The 18,315-nt window shown below is 38.3% G+C and overlaps 1 protein-coding gene across 1 annotated transcript in view; it reads left to right on the forward strand.

Annotated features, from left to right (window-relative positions):
• arhgap46a (Rho GTPase activating protein 46a) overlaps nt 1-18,315 on the forward strand; it is a 34,636-nt gene that overhangs the window by 328 nt on the left and 15,993 nt on the right. Inside the window, exon 2 of the mRNA XM_079857963.1 lies at nt 10,185-10,652. Within this exon, the coding sequence (XP_079714089.1) occupies nt 10,185-10,652 (468 nt within the window). The remainder of the gene's footprint in view (nt 1-10,184; nt 10,653-18,315) is intronic.

Consider the following 18,315-nt stretch of genomic DNA (forward strand, 5'->3'; position numbering starts at 1 on the left):
TGTAAATTAACTATTACTCACTAGGAAACTATAAATACCACTCAGTTTGCTTAAGATGTCGGCTATAAATCAGTATGAAGGAAAATATGGAGATTGTGTGAATGGAGAGATGATTTTCCCACGACTCACGAGGAGTCAGTCAAATGTGATATTTTGTTCAGTCGTGTCATTAAATCAGCATCGCTGCCGGAAGCCAACTGTTTCGGCCATGTGTATTTGAACTGATTTGATTTGAACCGACTTCACTATAGACATAGCTCAGTCACAGATCATCGGCTGTTTTGACTAACTTAGGTGTTCCTCTTACTGTAATCTCAGACTGATCTCATCTGATAGTAAAAAATATAAACTACAGTTCTTTTCACTGATCTTGAGACATGGAACAAAATAGGTTTCACAACTTTACCCGCCATTTGTTTTGTTTTAATTCCATTCTTATCAGAGATGATCACTAGTATGTAGTTGGCTGCCTCTTTTTAATGTTTTACAACTGTGTCGTTACTTTTGGTCTATTATTTATTTATTAAAATAGGCTATTTAAATAAAGTCAGATCTTTTTTCCTGAAGATATTTCCATATTTCACTCCATTTGAGTTCAACAACATCACAAGCTCTTGTGAGATGTATGTTTTGTATATTATTTAACTGTGCTTTTGTATTGTTTTCTGTCACAATCGTGATATTTAAACTCATCATACAAATGATAAAGATTATTAATTAATTAATTATTAAACTCTAATTAAGACTTCAATTTCCCCCCTAAATTTAGGAAATAAAATAGTGCATTTAATACACCAAATGATGGCTTGGTGACAATTCAATAGATGGAGCTTAAAATAAGAAGCATCCGTACACTATTTATTCATTAATTAAACTGCTAGATTTGTCAGTTTTTTTAAAATAAATATATATGGCATAATGGCACTTTTTTTTTTTTTTTTATCTGACAAATGCACATTTTGAGAGAACATGTTGAATCACAATAATTCCTTGATATGTAAACTATACTTAGTTTTTAACTGTTTTGTTCCAGTATTCAAGAATCAGTCTCGTATCGGATATTGAATGTGGTCTAATTCCTAATATCGGCTGATGGTTACAGGAAACCACCAGAACCCTCTTTGATATCCCACAATACCTTCTGTCGCCTTTACTGTGGTTAGAAGCATTGAAGTCACATAATGTGAGCTGTGGACGCATGTTGCTTTAGTTGGTGTTGCACTGCCAGAAAAACACACAGCATCTGTTTAGTGCAGGGTTACAGATGTACGAATTAATTAAATTCATTCAATTAAAATGTAGTCTAACCTCTTTTTCCACCCTGAGCTTGATTATGACACAGATGCTGAAGTGTAAATAGATGAAAAGAGGTGGTTGAAAGACTTCTGTGATTGTGCACTGTTTGATGTAACACTACCGAGCTTTGATCAGCCGTTGTATTGATGGCTCTCTGTTTCTTTCTCCGAGTTCCCTGTTCAGAAGCTGAGCAGGGGCATGACATTGGACACTTGACGCTTTTAACATTGCCATGTCTCTATGAAGCTCAAGTTTGAAGCTTGTTTTAAAATACTTCAGATGTGTTCTAGTTTTGCACCATTTTGAAGAGACTCTAATATGATAAGACCACTGATTGAAGTTAATGGTCTGTTCCAGCTAGTGAGTGTAAATGTATGTTTTGACAGGCTGAGGCTTATCTTTGATTCAGAATGAGATCTTACAATAGGATGTTTTCCCCTGTTTGCATATCTGGTACACAATAGTGTGCAGACAATGGGAGGACATAGCATTGTGACAGCAGTTTAGCACCAGTGTTTTAACAAGACCTTTGAGCTCAATGTGAAAAGCACCCATCTCCAGTGCTCAGCCTGAGGCCATGTCTCGCGCGCCAATGAGTTGCTTTTCTATTCCAGGTTTGTTTTGTTTTTTCATCTCTACAGTTTTTTTGCTCCGGCAAAGACATTGACAGATAAAGAGATCGTAAAACGAATTCATATGAATTGAGTGGTTTAGTCTAAAATGCATGCTTTGGATTTTATGGGCCAACATTTCTGAGCCAACCAATAACAGTTGGACATTATTTTATCACTGCATTATTTGATCCATAGCCTTGTGAAACACTTTTATATTAGTGTTGTTATCTTAATTGTTTTACTGGTATTAATTCCTGTGTTTGTTCAGGATGGGGCACTTATAATGCAGCTGTTGACTCCACCTTTACAATTTGTATTGTTAATATGCTAATCTTCTCCAAAACTTGAAAGCATTATTTTTAACCTGTCCTTACTTACTCCCTACTAAGCTCTGAAACAAACATTAAAGGATTAGTTCACTCCAGAATTAAAATTTCCTGATCTTTTACTCACCCCCATGTCATCCAAGATGTTCATGTCTTTCTTTCTTTAGTCGAAAAGATATTAAGGTTTTTGAGGAAAACATTCCATGATTTTTCTCCATAATGGACTTCAACGAGGATCAATGGGTTGAAGGTCCAAATTGCAGTTTCAATGCAGCTCCAAAGGGGTCTACACGATCCCAGCTGAGGAATAAGGGTCTTATCTAGCGAAACGATCTGTCAATTTCAATTTTTTTTTACATTTATATACTTTTTAACCACAAATGCTCGTCTTGCACTAGCTCTGCGTTGCGCGTCCACGACTTTACACATTATTTAGTCCAGTTGGTGTTCATGCCAGTAAATTCATACATTTACTGTAGCGAAGTACTGTACTGAGTTTTTCGGCCTACCCTACCTTCCGCCTACATCACACGTGACCTTTCCAACGTGATTACGTAATGCGTGAAGTCATGGACACGCATCGCAACCCGTTGGTCCCAGTTGAAGTCCACTATATGGAGAAAAATCCTGGAATGTTTTCCTCAAAAACCTTAATTTCTTTTCGACGGAAGAAAGAAAGACATGAACATCTTGGATGACAAGGGTGTGAGTAAATTATCAGGAAATTTTAATTCTGGAGTGAACTAATCCTTTAACAACTAGTTAGTTGGGCATTCGGGGCTCCCAATTCCCATCTCCTAGGAGCTCGCTTTGACAACGTCGTCCTTTGAGGTGGTTAGGTGACCTCTGACCCTACTCCCACCCAGTCACTCAGCCTGACCTGAGAGGAAATTTGATGCGTTGAATTTGATACTTTTAAACACTAAAAGTAAGACTTTAACTTGTTGCCCGTCTGACTCTGACCGGACGCGTTATGATAAAATCATTATGTTCAGTATGGAAGGTCAGCTCAGGGAACAGTTAATCTTTTTATCTTGCTAAATCTTAACAGTTGTTTCTGTATATCAAAATGAGATGTTCATTCGAAAGAAGTATTAATACTGACGCTGACAGCTGGTAGTAGACAAGCGAATCTGTATTTGAGCACACATCTACTCTGCTACTTCTGTGTGTGTTAGCCCCTCACACATGTCCGTTCACATCTCACTGTTGCTGTCAGTGTGCTCGTTTGTCCTGAATAAGGCCTTTGGGGTTGTGGGTGTGCAGGCCTGCAAACAGTGGGCTTGTCAGATTTGTCCTCTCTAGAAAGAAGATTTATTGTTTTGCTAACACAGTTGCTGTTTGGCAGTTACAGACTTCCCGCCCAGAGTAGAAATTTCCGGCAGCACTGTCCGTTGAGACAGGAAGTAGTTCAGCAGCAGTGCGGACAAAAACAGCCGTATAACATATACAGGCAGTGCATCATCCCAAAGAGGTCAACTTTTCTTGCTTTATATAGAAAGAATTCTCGGAAGGGGGTTGTAGTTCAGCATCTCAGACCCCTTATCCTTACCCCAAAGCCACACACCCCCGCTGAGGCACGACTCGTGTTCTGATTGGCCACCAGTGCCGTGAGAGCTTTAATTGTAAAGGGGGTTGTTCCAAATGAATAGAGGCTGATGGTTGTGCTAACAATGCTCTCCATTGTCATGACCCCATTATCCATTAGTAATGGGTGGAATTCTCACATATTGTCATGCATATGATACTGACTTACTACAATTTGGCTAGACAGTTTGATGCCCTCCTTCGTTGAACCACAACACTTAAGTACTAGGCTATCTGGTTTAGTTATCATCATCTCAGGAAAAGCAAGAGAGAAGCAAAAAGCAAGAGCAATTTTTGAGTGATTTAAAAATCTAACAAATAATTTTCTTGTTTTCCAAGAAAAATATCTGAGGATCCTTAAACAAGAGAAATTTAGTTTGGAAGCAAAATGACATGATACTAAGTCAAATAAACAACATTGGAGAAGACTAGTGTACATCACCTGAGAGAAGTCAGCTGTTTAACTAGAAAGAAGTTTAAAGGAAAACAAGATAAAAATGTTTTTTTGACGAGCTGTCAGCGTTCAAAAAAGAGTGACGTCATTATATTACCAACTAGTTGTTCAAATCGGATCTGATCATTTTTTTTAATGTTAATTTGGTTGTTGAAAGTGATTGTCACTTCTGTAAATAATCACCAAGAGTGAGATCTGTATTTAAATGCAGTGTGTACTTGACCAAATCCAGTCCAAAAATGAAGACTTTTTTTAAGAAATCCAAATATGATTATTTGTAATAAAATAAAACCTTAAATGTATAATAAAATAAATTAGAAATATAATATTCAAACAGATGACTGTGATTGTATTTATTGTGGTTTTTAACTCTAGCTTGAGTTGACAGTATTCATAAGAGGACCCCAGTAAGATAATGCTGAGGCTCTGGTTTTGATAGGGATAGGCTTATTTTCTTATGTCTAATCCAATCGAAGGCCCTGTGCCTGTAGTTTCAAATCGCTTTTAATGTAAACAAATACAAACAAGTGATTTCTGTTTTTTGCTCTCACATTCGGTCTTATGTAGGAAACTCTGACTGCACCATGTCCTGTTGTGTATGAATGAAGTGTGTCTGTTTAACCTTATTTTTCTCTTCTTTTGCTGGCTTTCAGCCATCTATCAGAATGCTTTCCTGTAACCAATCTGTTAACACATGGCCAGCTATATCAGTACTGACATGTTACCCACAAAGATAAATGAAGCCAGCGTTGGTCTTGGTCCGTAAAGCCAGGCAGAATAAAAGTGAAATGGACGGGAGCAGCTGTACTATGACCTCTGTTGATGAAGGCCTGGTCCGCTCTAGTCATTTGCCCTCTTCAAAATGAGCAAAAGCAAACCTGCACAGGGCTCCAGAAAAACAAAACAAAAAAAATTAAATGAAGGAGCCATTGACTCCTATAAGAAAATAAATAGGCGGTAAATTATGTTGAATTTTATTTTTAGCTCCTTCCATTCTTTCTCATCATGTAGACAACAGGTTAAGACAAATATAATGGATATGTAATATAGTTCATATATTTAGCGAAATTCTCCACTTTATGGTAATTTTTTCTAGCTGACTAATTAGTTTTGAATGCTTTTCTGAGGTAGATACAATGTTACGGACATATTGTTTACAAGCTGTTTTATTGACGTCTTTTCACGGTTGAAACTGAGAGCGATTACATGAGACATGATGCATTTCAGTAAGTTGAAGCCTACTGTTTCTTTCATTATACCTTCTGATGTTCATTCAAGTTTATTTTGTGCTATAACTAGTAGTAAAGACAAAGAGATGATCTGTTCACGTGTTGCTTGAACTGAACTACAGCTGTCTGTCACACTACGTTAAAGAGCGCCAAAACAACATTTATTCTATTGTATATTTTGTGATAAAACTGACATAATTTGAAAGCTGAGTCTTTGTTTATTAAAAGGAACAAAGCATATTGCAATTATTGGATGGCAGGTGCTCTTCAAGTAATATGAAGTTCACACATCAGCAGAAAGCAGCATAAACTAAAGAAATTCTGAGATTTAAGAATCCATATCAGTATTAATTAAAAATAAGAATTGTTATCGATATTGTGTCCACACAGCTGACACGTTTACCTGTTGTAGTTTAATGTGTGCATTTTTACTTGCAGTGAAATGCACCATTCAGTGTCCAGTCCATTCAGTGACACGGAAAGATGACCCTCCGTGGTTTTCTATCTCTCTCATGCTGGCACAACTGGTGCCTGCTTTTTTAGCAGTCTGGAGCATTCTGCTGCACCTTCATTCACTACTGTAAATCAACCCCAGGGGCCATATCTAACCCTGTGTTCATTCTCAAGGTGTTTAGTTCGTACCATGGGATGAATGAAGCATTTGCATGAAGCAGGAAGGGACAGAAGAACTCCACCCATTTGCATCCATCTATTTTCATTCAAATGTGTATGAGTACATTTTGTATGTCCAGCTTTTCCTAGTATCACTGGAATGAGTGACCTCACTTCACAGAACTAAAGAATTCCTCTGACAGGTGCAGCAGTTTGTTTTTTTGTTTGAATGAAGTGTGTTCACTGTTCACTCTTCTCTATTTCAGGGGCAGGGCAGTGTCCTTCCTTGTGTGTTCTGTTTGTGGAACTATGCCTGTTTGCTTTTGTGTGTACTCAGCTGACACTCTGTGCATTTGTGTTTGAGAGTGAGTGACACAGCATGTATTCTGTACTCAAATGCAACAAATATGCAAGTTAAATTAGTTGTAGGCCATATTTGAAATTGTTTGAGAGGTGAATTCTGATTTAAGGTTAGAACAATTGATTTGTTTTAGTATATCTAAGCAAGTATTTTTTTTTGCCACACCTTGAGGTAATTACGTAATCCCGGCCCACCTATCACACAATTTGCATGCTGTTCCACCATATTGAATGGCATTACATCACCTGAACCCTCTTTCACCTTTTATTCCAACTTCCTTTCACCTTTTATTTCAAGGATATTCTTGTTTTGTTGTAAATAGGCCTAATCCCTGACAGGAACACAGTTTATTTTGAGATAAAGTGGCTGTGTTTAGCACCATCAGCTAGCCAGAGGATTAATAAGTTGTCCAAGTCAAAGGCAGGTTCTGTTTTTAAACATGTTGGCTTGGTGTGGCAAATGTTTGTCAAGTGTCAAACTCAGAATATGTTATTTTTTGTGTGGAATTCAGCTTTTTGATGAGTAAATGGCAGCTAAGAGACTTTGGTACTGATAATTATTGTTAAATTTGTTGCATTTTTTCCGTTCTTTCAGAGTGATCTCGGGTAGTCTAAATCAGAAACACCTAAGGTGGAATTTCAAAATTGCGCTCCCAAAAAAAGCACTGAATAAAAACGGCTTTTGGCCTCATTTTGGAACAATGGATTTAGTCCATTATGTCGTTGTTTTTTCAGTGCTTGGAGACCAGCCATTTTACTAGCTATTTTTAAACAATGGTGCAGATTCCTAGACTTCAAGAATTTGAAAAATAATTTCATTGTTTTATATATTTGAGGAAATGATTTGACATATTTTTAGACACTTTCTAAAAATATTTTTTTTTGTTATACAGAGCTAAACACAAGAAAAGGGTGAAGGTCTTAGTATGATGCATTCTTGTATGCTGCCTGCTTTTAGTGGCGTATTTAAACTGATATATTTCTAGTGCCTGTGAAGCACTACTTGCAGAGAATAGCCTTAGCAGAACCAGGAGGGGATAAAGGCACAGTGCGCCTTAAAAAGATATGATAGGCTACATTTATTACACACATGAAGGTTCAGGATACCTACTTGATTATTACACGAAAGGATTTTTTATAATGTGAAAAAGAATATCTAACAGCATTAATTTCTTTCTATTATTAATTCTAGAGTTTCGATTCTAATCTATGATCTTATGTTTATTAAAGGATGGAGAGTTTTCTCTATGCTTGTCAACAAAACTCTCATCGCTTTACTAATGTGCTTGGGTATTTACCCAGGAAATACCCCAATGAGACCTCTCAAACAAATGCCAATGTGATTTTACAGTGGTCTTGGTGGTCAACCTAAATACCTCATGCTTTCTTATGCAACTTTTCACATTATTTCCTTTTTATTTTTTCACATGTACACAAATCTGTTTTCTTGATAATATAATGCCAAACATTTGAACTTGATTTAGTCATAAGGATTCTGTTGCAGAGACTGCATGCCTTTCTTGAGGCTGCTTGAACGAGTGAGAAAAAAGTGGGTGGAGTTCAGCACACAAAAGGCCTCCAGTTTAACTGCTCTTCAATTACACGGCTCCCACCCATAAAGCTCTTGATCTAGTAGCGAGAAACAGTTTGTGCAGAATACATTCTACAGGACAGGATTCTTTATGAGCAGTAACATTGCCAACCTTACCCATAATAAATTTGGTCAAACTGACAAATGTGCACACACTTGCACATGCATTGACATAAAATCAGTGCTTTTCCTTAGGTCAGTTGCTGTTTCTCTCAAGGCAAAGCTCAAATATTTAACGGTGTTAATGAAGGTAAAATGAGCTGAATGGTATGTCGGCGACAGATGGTGCCCCAGTATGTCTTTGCTGAGTTCTGTTGTTTTGGTTTGTGTTTCCCAGCTTACCTGGCACCAGCTGTATATTAGTCTCTCTTGGCCTCTGTATATCTACATTTGTTTTTATTAAGATGCAATGATATATTAACAGATTTGGTATTTGCTTTTTTTCTCAAATGTAAGGAGTAGAACAATAAAGACAGTTGGACTACTTATGTTACATTTCAAGCACCTTTGAACAGGTGGGCTGACTATTTCTGATCCTTAGCCACAGCTTGGGTTGAAGCCCAGGGAACAAATGGACATATGGACGTGACAACTCACAAACACACTCTTCACTGTCCAACCAGTGGTATAGAGGGCACGTGGCAGGAGAGAAAGAGCACACTTGTTGTGGCACAGAAGCTGGCTAACATTGACATGCCTCACTGGAGCATCATCAGACCATTCTAAACAGCTGAAGATGAATCGAAACTCGAAAGGATAATTCACAGTAGCTGTGTCTACATGTCTAGACATCTGAATGTTCATATTCATATCGTCTTGCGTTTTATTCTAGTGTGTAAGTGTTTGTTTATTTTACGAAGGTTTAAACCACACTCTCCATGACTCTCTCGGAATGAGTCATATTGAGCCCTTCGCTGGTTTGGGTGGCCTAAAGAAGCAATCCCGCCGCCTGTGACAGATAGTCTGAGCTACCACATGATGGCTTAAATTAGCACACTAAAGACTCTCTGCATTATGAAACTAGATCAAAAGAAACATAATAGGTTTCTCAGAGGGTTATCATGACCCAAATTAGCTGCATTCAATTTTTTTTGTTGTTGTTTAGGTCCCCATCCGATGTCACTTTCCCCATTCGGTGTCCTAGACGCAGGTGAAAAGTTTTGAGTCGTATTGTAAAATGTAGTAGTACATTTATTTGGGTTCAGAATTGTATTTGTTGGCTTTAAAGTCGCAATGTAACGGAAGTAGCAACAGATCGTTTCTTACATATTGTGACATTGAACATCCGAGTGGTTCTATGCATCAGGTGTTGATTGTATGGGGTTTGTGAGGACAAAATGAAGTCTGGTATGGTCAAAAATGTGCATAGGTGAATCGTTCACAATAAGATCAATAATATGCATTTATAAAAAGGATACATTTCCAGACTTATTCCTCTTACTCTCATGGTAGTCACCATGCTCAGTTCAGATTTTATTGTAATGTCAAACATGGTTGAACTTTCCACAGTGTCTGCACATGTGATTCCAAGATGATTGCGTTGTCTTTAGTCTCGCCCTTTCTTTCAAATCCTGTCATCTATAAATATTTTAGCAGTCACATGACACACTAAGATGACTTAGAGAGCTTTTCAGACCACGACAAGCGCACCTGTGACCAGATGGGAGACCAGACTTGTCTTGCAGTGACCAGTGTGCATGTGTGTATGGAAATATATGTGAATGCTTTCCAGCTCACAACTTTGTTTCCTCGTCCGTGGCTGTATCTGCTGATAGGATTATGGGTGCGCTGAGACAGCGTTTCTGTGCATGCACTCTCACACATGGTGAATCTCTCTGGCTTTGGCCTAATTCCCTTGATAACAGATCCGTCAGATTACACTTAAGAGATTGACCATGAAGCGCAGCCTCTAATTTATAACAGAGCACATCTGTGCCATTTTGAGTTAATTTGATTTTAATTTACTAGGATTCCAATATACCAGCTTTTGTTCGGAAAAGAATCACAGTCAATCTTATGTCAATAAATGTGTTATGTTTGTTCTTAGTATAATAAATATGATCAATTTATATACGATTTGAATGGTGATAATGCTCTCTATTTTTGTGTTCTCAGCGCTGATTGGGTGGAAATCTTGGAGCCTCGTTCACAAGAGCGCATGTACGTGAATCTGGCCACAGGAGAGTGTGGTTGGGACCCTCCCACCGACGTGCCTGTCCGCCAGGCTGATGGTAACCAGTGGTGGGAGCTTTTTGACCCCCAGAGCAGCAGGTTCTACTACTACAACTCTGCCGGCCGGATCACCGTGTGGCACAGGCCGCAAGGTGCAGATATTGTCCCTCTGTCTCAGCTCCAGGCCATGAAACGCAACACGGCATCCGAGCGCAAGACTGATGGGGGTACTAAAGAAAGGAAACATAGTAATCAGTCCATGGGGAGTCAAGATAGATGCACCCCTCTACCACCCATGGAGCCCTACACTAAAGAGCCAGAATGTGCCGACAAAGAGCCTAAACAACAAGAAATGGACAACAGACAGAAGCCAGACATCCATGGCCCAGACAGCAGCAAAGACTCTCTCAGGTAGGCCTCTGGGCTTTTTCTGCATGTTATCTTGAGTCTAGTCGTTATAGTTCCTTAGAAATAACTGGCCGTAACCAGAGACCAATTATCTTCGACTGCTGGAATATCACTCTCATTTTCCCTGACTTTAAAGGAATATTCTGGGTTCAGTACAAGTTACGCTCAACTGGCAGCACTTGTGGCATAATATAATGATAACCACAAAAAATTAATTGTGACTTGTCCCTCGTTTTCTTTAGAAAAAGCTAGAATCAAGGTTACATTGAGGCACTTAGTGGAAATGAATGGGGCCAATTTTTGTTGGATTTAAAAGCAGAAATGTGAAACAATTTATAAAAGTACTTGCATTAATTCTTCTGTTAAAACTTGAGCTGTAAAGCTGTTTAAAGGGTTAGTTCACCCAAAAATGAAAATTCTGTCATCATTTACTCACCCTCATGTTATTCCAAACCCGTAAGACTTTCGTTCATCTTCGAAAACACAAATGAAGATATTTTTAATAAAATCTGAGCGAGTTCTGCACTCTCCATTTGACAGTCTACGCAACTACTTTTGACGCTTCAAAAAGTTCATAAAGAGATAGTAAAACGAATCTGAATTGAGCGGTTAAATCAAAATTTTCTGAAGATACACGATCGCTTTATATGATGAACAGATTGAATTTAGGCTTTTATTTACATATAAACATTGATCAGAAAACAAAAACAGAAGCCTGCTTGAAGCGCAAGAACAAACCTCTTGCAGAAGCTCAAACGTGTTGCGTAACAGGAGAATAGACCTCATTGGTTCTCGCACATCAAGCATGCATGCTTGAGCTTCCGTTTATTATAACTGATGTGTGAATTGATGAATGTTTATATGTGAATAAAAGCCTAAATTAAATCGGTTTCTCTTCAGAAAATTTGTATTAAACCGCCCATTTTTGGGTGAACTGTCCCTTTAAATAATTTTTTGCAGTTGTTAGAGTTTTATGGTTATATTGTCATGGCGACAGAGTTAAGTTTACAGATTGGCCTCATTCACTTCCATTGAAAGTTTCTCACTGTAACCCAAAAGGAGGCACAAGTGGAAATGCATTTTTGTTCAACACTATGCCACAAATGCTGTCGATGGAGCTTAACTTGTACTCGTTTTTGTTTATCATGTACTCATAAGGAAGTAATTTAGATAAATTGCTGCCAAATGTGAAAAGTTGATATTTCCTCATAACCCTTACTATGGAGCGCTTTATGAGAGTTTGCTTGTTTCTTCCAGACCCATTGTCACCTTCATAACCAGATTCCAGTCATGCCAGCTCTTTTTCACCTGGCACTGGGCTATGTCTCTGTTATTTCAGTGCCTTATGCTTTACTGAACTACAATACTTAGGCCATTCATTCTTTCCTAAAACAATCTCTGGGCCCCACCAGATGAAAGCTGCTGGGGTCGGGGCCCAGGGAGAGCCAAACCATTGTGGTTCGAACGTGACTGGACTTTCCCTTTTTCCCGCAAAAAAAGCTCTCTTGAAGCCACGGTATACATTATCCAGCATATACAGCGGTTCTTTCTATTTCAGGGAAATGTTGTGCAGGGCCCTCGTTCTTTTAAATCCACCCATGGAAAAAGAGTTAATGGACTCCAATATCTTAACAGTTGGATCCCACTGAAGCTTGGGAGGATTTTGAAATATTGTGGCTACATGTGGCCCAAGCTACTTGATGAGTGTTATGAAGAGCTGTCCTCTGTCTTCGCTTTAGACACGCATGACTGCTGTCTCTGGGAGGCCCAACATTTTTTAACCTTTTTGTAAAACTAGAAGGGCAACACATTTTTGACCTTTAGGTAAAACTAGAAGGGCAACAAACCACTCATCTCCCACCGCCTGGCCTTCAATTTGTTTCTAACCTCACAAGCAACAGTATTGCTCTCTCAGGAACCCCACACGTCTAAGCCTCCTAACGGATGACTCACATTTTTCAAAGGTCATACGATGTACAAAACAATAGACAGCTGTGTGCGAGAGAATCAGAGACCATAGCTATAGCTTCATGAGTGCATTGTGCCTAATTTAGAAGTGTGATAATATCTTAGTTGTTTTCCAATAACTTGTGGGTTGTGAGTAGGGCTGGGAGATATTTTGAATATTCATGATATACCCTACTGTTCAAAAGTTACATTTTAAATATATAAAAATTAAAAAAGTGTTATTTAACAATATAATTTTTACTGTAGTTTTGATCAAATAAATGCATCCTTGGTGAGCCTAAGATTTAAAAAAAAATCGGAGTATTTGTGATGATTTTTATGACGACATAAAATGAAGCTGCGTTATGAATATTGTGGCAATTTTAATGTGCTTTTTTAATATTCCGATTAAGTTTTTAATATAACTGTTTTTATATTTAAATATACCGTCTTTCATTTAAATTTCAGTATCAAATTCTAGTTTAGATATTTCACCCATAGAAAGAGGCTATTTTGGCTCTTACTGTCCCTTGTGTGCTTACACCAGAATGAAGAAAGGTTCTTTTGCTGAATTGATGTATAATTATTATTGTCCTGTTGTGACATGTTGTTTGTTATTGTTTCATACATCAAGAGGAACAAGTCTCCAATAACGATTTCATTTGTTTGTCCGTCTAAAAATAAAAGCTAGGGAGTGGTCATAAAATATCAGCCTGACAATGATCTAAACAGAACCATCTGTGTTATCATATGGTGTGTTTGGGACAATCAGCTTCCCCTGATTGATGAACAAAGTGCTAAATCTGGTAGTCATCACACCCACCCCTCCAGGACACAGTCGTGGTATGGGCAAGCAGAGCTTGACCCTAGTCAGAGAATTCTGTAAACATGCTAACCAAATCCCTGTAAACAAACACTAATACACTGGCACACACATACAATGTGATCCTGTTTAAATGATGGATAGGTGGCAGGGACGGGGGTATTTCTGTGAAAGTTATTAAGTGTCGAGAAAAAGGAAGCTTACTTTGTCCACATCTGCGCTAGAGATCACAAGAGTTAATTCAACAATGTCTGTGTGTTATCTAGCATTCAGCCGTTTAGTAGGTTACCATGGCGAGAAGATTGGAGATTAGAGCACACCTCTGCGCTTCCTTTGCCGTGTGACGCAATGGTGTAACGTAACCCAGGGATGACCTGGGGAAGTTGTGAAGGGGTCACGAAATTCTTTTGTCCTGCAGACGGACCCCAGGCAGAGTGGCTGCTATAGGAGGACAAGGGTTTTAGTTAAGCACGCAAATCCCTGAGGACCAGCTGTTAGGGTTTCCCATAGAATGAACTGGAGTGGGATCTAAGACATTAAATTAACAGCCTAATACAACCTTCTCTTTGTGGACAAATGATTTTGTAAACTTTCTTTTGAAGGAGTTGAGACAGATCTGAATAATATGCATTGATATATAGAGTTAAAGACAGAAGTCTTTTTATGGCATGATTCAGGGATGGAGTTAATGATAACTAACTACGGCAATGTTGCATGTCATAGCTTAGATAACATGTCTTTATGATTTTGGTATTTATGGGGATTTCTCAGAAGGGCCTGAAAACCGCTGTGTAACGGCTTGGTTAGATACCAAAAGTGAAAGCTGTAAGAGAAGCAACACTCCTTTTTGCCGGTCTTGTGTGCTTACTTTCACTTGTGTCATGGTCACAAGATTTGTTTGAGTTGGGGAATATCTGGGAGTTAATAAATAGGTGAGATTGCAAAAGACATTTTAAATGAATTACTTGGTCTTTTTATAGGCTAATATAATGTTATCTAATGTTATCATGTTTGGAGTGAAAAGGTCACCATTAATATCCTTAGGGAGTATTGCTAAAGGGGCATCTCATATTTCAGAAATCATTTGGCCTTTCTCATGCTTTTACCTTTAAATGGTCATAAACATTAAACTGTAAAGAGATTTCTTAAATCTTTTGCGCAGCCTGTCACGCACGTTTTGTTACCTCAGTCCTTTTCTCTGAAAACTAGATTAGTGACCTAACACAGATCGTCTATGAAAGTAGAGCAATTTCGCCTGTTTTGTTTTATTTTAGTCGTGCCTTTGGTGTTGCTTAAAATACATTGAGAACAGATTGCTGCCTTGATCCGCTGGTTCCGCTTGAAAGTTATTTTTTTTTATCTTTATGATTCTTTATGTATTTATGTAGTTGACCAGAACTGCTACTCTAGTTGTTGGGACCTAATTTTTCACCCGTAACCACAATCATCTCTCTTAGAAAATAAGTATTTGAAACTAATTGTCAACATGTTTTGGTCACACTGTAGTATATGCCTTATTCTCTGTACAATATCCTCACTGTTCGTGAGGGAATTAGTAGTTTTTATAGCTGTAACCAGAGCCGTGCATTCTCATGCTATCTAATTTCATATCAACAGATGTAGATTAGTGCTGAGATTCCAGAGCCATCTCATTGTCCATATGCCGAGCCGGTCCCCCTCTGACTGCCTTTTCCGGGGGTTACAGACACCCGAATGTACATATACACCACAAGCTCGGTGTGAAACATACAATATGCTAGTTTTAGAAAGTCAAAAATAAGAACCGTAATTGGGCATAACCAATAAATCATTTATTTTGTAGTTGTAGTGCCCTTAGTCATTCCCACCCTGTTTGTGGTCAGGCTTTATTGCTCTTAATAATTTGAATTATCTGCTTAAGTTGTTCTCAAGTCTTTTGAGAGCAGGGTGTGGAGGGAGAGGATGGGCCGGTCACGTGTGCGGTATGTGAAGAAGCTAGACTCACTGGCTCAGTAGTGAGAGGTGTTCAGCTGTCTGCAAACAGCTGAGTCCTCAAGAGACCTTCATTTGCTTCATTGAGCAAATATTGAAAAACAAATAATTTTCAGTGTTGATGAATTAATACATGTGGAATGGAGAGAATGTTATCTCCACTACACTCATTACCATTCACAAGTTTAGGGTCACCAAGATTTTAATACTTTTACTCATTAAATTGATCAGTAGTGACAGTGAAGACATATATGTTATGAAAGATTTCTATTCTTTTAAACTCTATTCATCCAAGAACTCTGAAAAAAATACGGTTTCCACAATGCTTAGCAGCATAACTGTTTTAAACATTGATTATAAGAAGAAATATTTTTTGAACAGCAAATCAGAATGATTTCTGAAGGATCATGTGTGTCAAGTACTGCTCTGAGACACAAAGGTTGAGGATCCAAATGCAGTATTTATTGAACAGGGTAATCAAAGACGTAATCCACATAACAGGCAAGGGTCATACACAAACAAACAATAACAGATCAGGGTTGAGGCAAAGAGAGAAATCCGAGGGAACAGGCGGAGAATCAAGAGGAAAATCACGGGAGAAACAGGATACAAACATGCTCAAAAATGCAGCGAGACACATTCAAGACTTCACAGAGACAACAGAATGAACCAGGCTTATAGTGTGAGCTAAACAGGATAATGAGACACAGGTGAATGTGATAATGGATGATGGTCTGGGCAAAGGATTATGAGGAATGGAGGATGTGTGGTGATTGTCCAGGTTGGAGTGCCCTCTGATTATCCCGGGCACTCTCACTGGTGATCGTTACAATGTGAAACTGAATACTGGAGTAATGATGCTGAAAATTCAGCTTTGCCACTACAGGAATATATTACATTTTAAATATAGGCTATATTCAAATAGAAAACAGTGATTTTAATTGGTAATAAATTACTTATCACTTATTAATTGCATTTTTAATCAAGCAAAGGCATGCTTTAATGATGAGCATAAGAGACCAGTGGCGGCTCCTGCAAAATCTCTCAGGGGGGGCAAAGGATGATTGATAAGGATAAGGTCCACCCATGCAATGGATAAATTAACAGCTTAAGCATGTAAAGGCAACTTCACTACTTTAATATTAATGAAAAATAAAGTGACTCTTACAATAAATCTCCTTGTTTGTTTCTATATGAGTGTTAACAATTCAGCAGCAAGTCAAAATCAATTCAAACAAAGCCCAGCCAGGATGCGAATTTCCAAAAACGTTTACTCCAATTTCAGTTTAATAAGAAACAACTGAAATCACATAACTCACTATTTACACTACTTGCTCTGGCCAGCAAATCGCAAATCGCTCTGAATCTGAAGGGCTACATTTTATTTCTCCATTTAATAAACGAACTATTCCGTCAGATAAATATTTGTTGTGAAAGAAATATAGTTACATTTTCAAGCATTTTATCCAAAATTTAAGCACTTTTCAAACCTTAAACACATCAAAATTCAAGCACTTTCAAGGATTTCAAGCACCCGAACGAACCCTGCACATTACTCACTATTTACACTACTCACTATTCTTACACTGCTTACATCACATTACTCGCTTAATACACTGCTTACTTATACTGAAATTTTGCTCTTCTCTCTTTCAAAGTAGCAAAGTGATAGAAAATTTAATGACACGATAGAATTAACTGCGTTCGCCATGACGTTGTTCAAGTTCAACTGGCCTCAACTCGCGAGATGTCCCAACAGTCTCTCTCGCTCTCGTTCTCTTTTTTATTTTTATTTTTTTTAATCACATTTGATAAAGATATTAAAGTAGTGTTTCATTTTTTCTTGTTGTTCAAATTCAAAATGGTTTTCAAATATTATTTGTCACTTAAAGGTATAGCGGAGGATTTTCACGAATTTTAGAAAAGAACCGCCCTCTCCACTTTTTGAAAAAATGCACATGCGCAACACTCTACCTGCTCCCAAGAGGGAACGCCTATTAAACGTGTGCACGAGCTAATCATAGCTTACATTAACTTTTACTAGCAGTGATTTTAAATGGATTTCTCCAAATAGCATGCCAAACTTTACCTGTCAAGTAGAAACTTCGCGACTGAGGCATCAGTGGGAAGCCCAACCTGTGTTTTGAGCGCACGCCATCGTGTGAATCGTGTGCACGAGCACGTACGACGGCCTTACGTAAACATATCACCAGAATGATTGACACTTAGGAGGACCAATAGTCTTGATGATCCACCCGGAAAAAGAAAATCCTCCGCTATACCTTTAATCTTAAAGATTTTTAATAGTGTATGTTTGTTCCCACCAATCGCTGCACAAGTTAAGGATACGTATGATGACGTACGCACGTTAGTGCGAGCCCTCCCGGAACCCATAGAGAATGCATTGCAGTGCCTGCAGTACGAAAAAAAACATCTTTGAATGTAAGTCTATGGGAACACTCTGGGCGATTCTCAGCCAGAGTGAAATCGCCCAAAAAGAGGCGGTACTCCACAGAACGTGACATGACACTGATTGGACTATATCCAGAGGCAGAACATACAGTGACGGCTAGTGTAACTCTGTGATTGAATGAGATTGTGAATGTGATTGAAAAAGTCCCTTTCACACTTTGGTGGTGCGTCGCCCAATCGCCCTAATGAAGAAACCGCCCCTGTAAGAGACTTATATCAAAAACATTAAAATAAAAGTACCGTACACAGACCACAAACTTTTGAGCGGTAGTGTATATGAGTGTATGTTAATGTTGCCAAGACTTTCACATCTGTTGAAGATGATTATCAACTATGAGTCATGTTTTAGGTTTTTCGCTATAGACCACATTTCCTCTTCCTGTCCTTACGATGAAAATAGCCCATTATTTCAGTTTCCCTCTTTAGTTGGGGAAGAGTTTTGGATACATTGTC

This window comes from Squalius cephalus (genome assembly GCF_949319135.1).
Source record: "Squalius cephalus genome assembly, chromosome: 22".
Lineage (NCBI taxonomy): Eukaryota > Metazoa > Chordata > Actinopteri > Cypriniformes > Leuciscidae > Squalius > Squalius cephalus.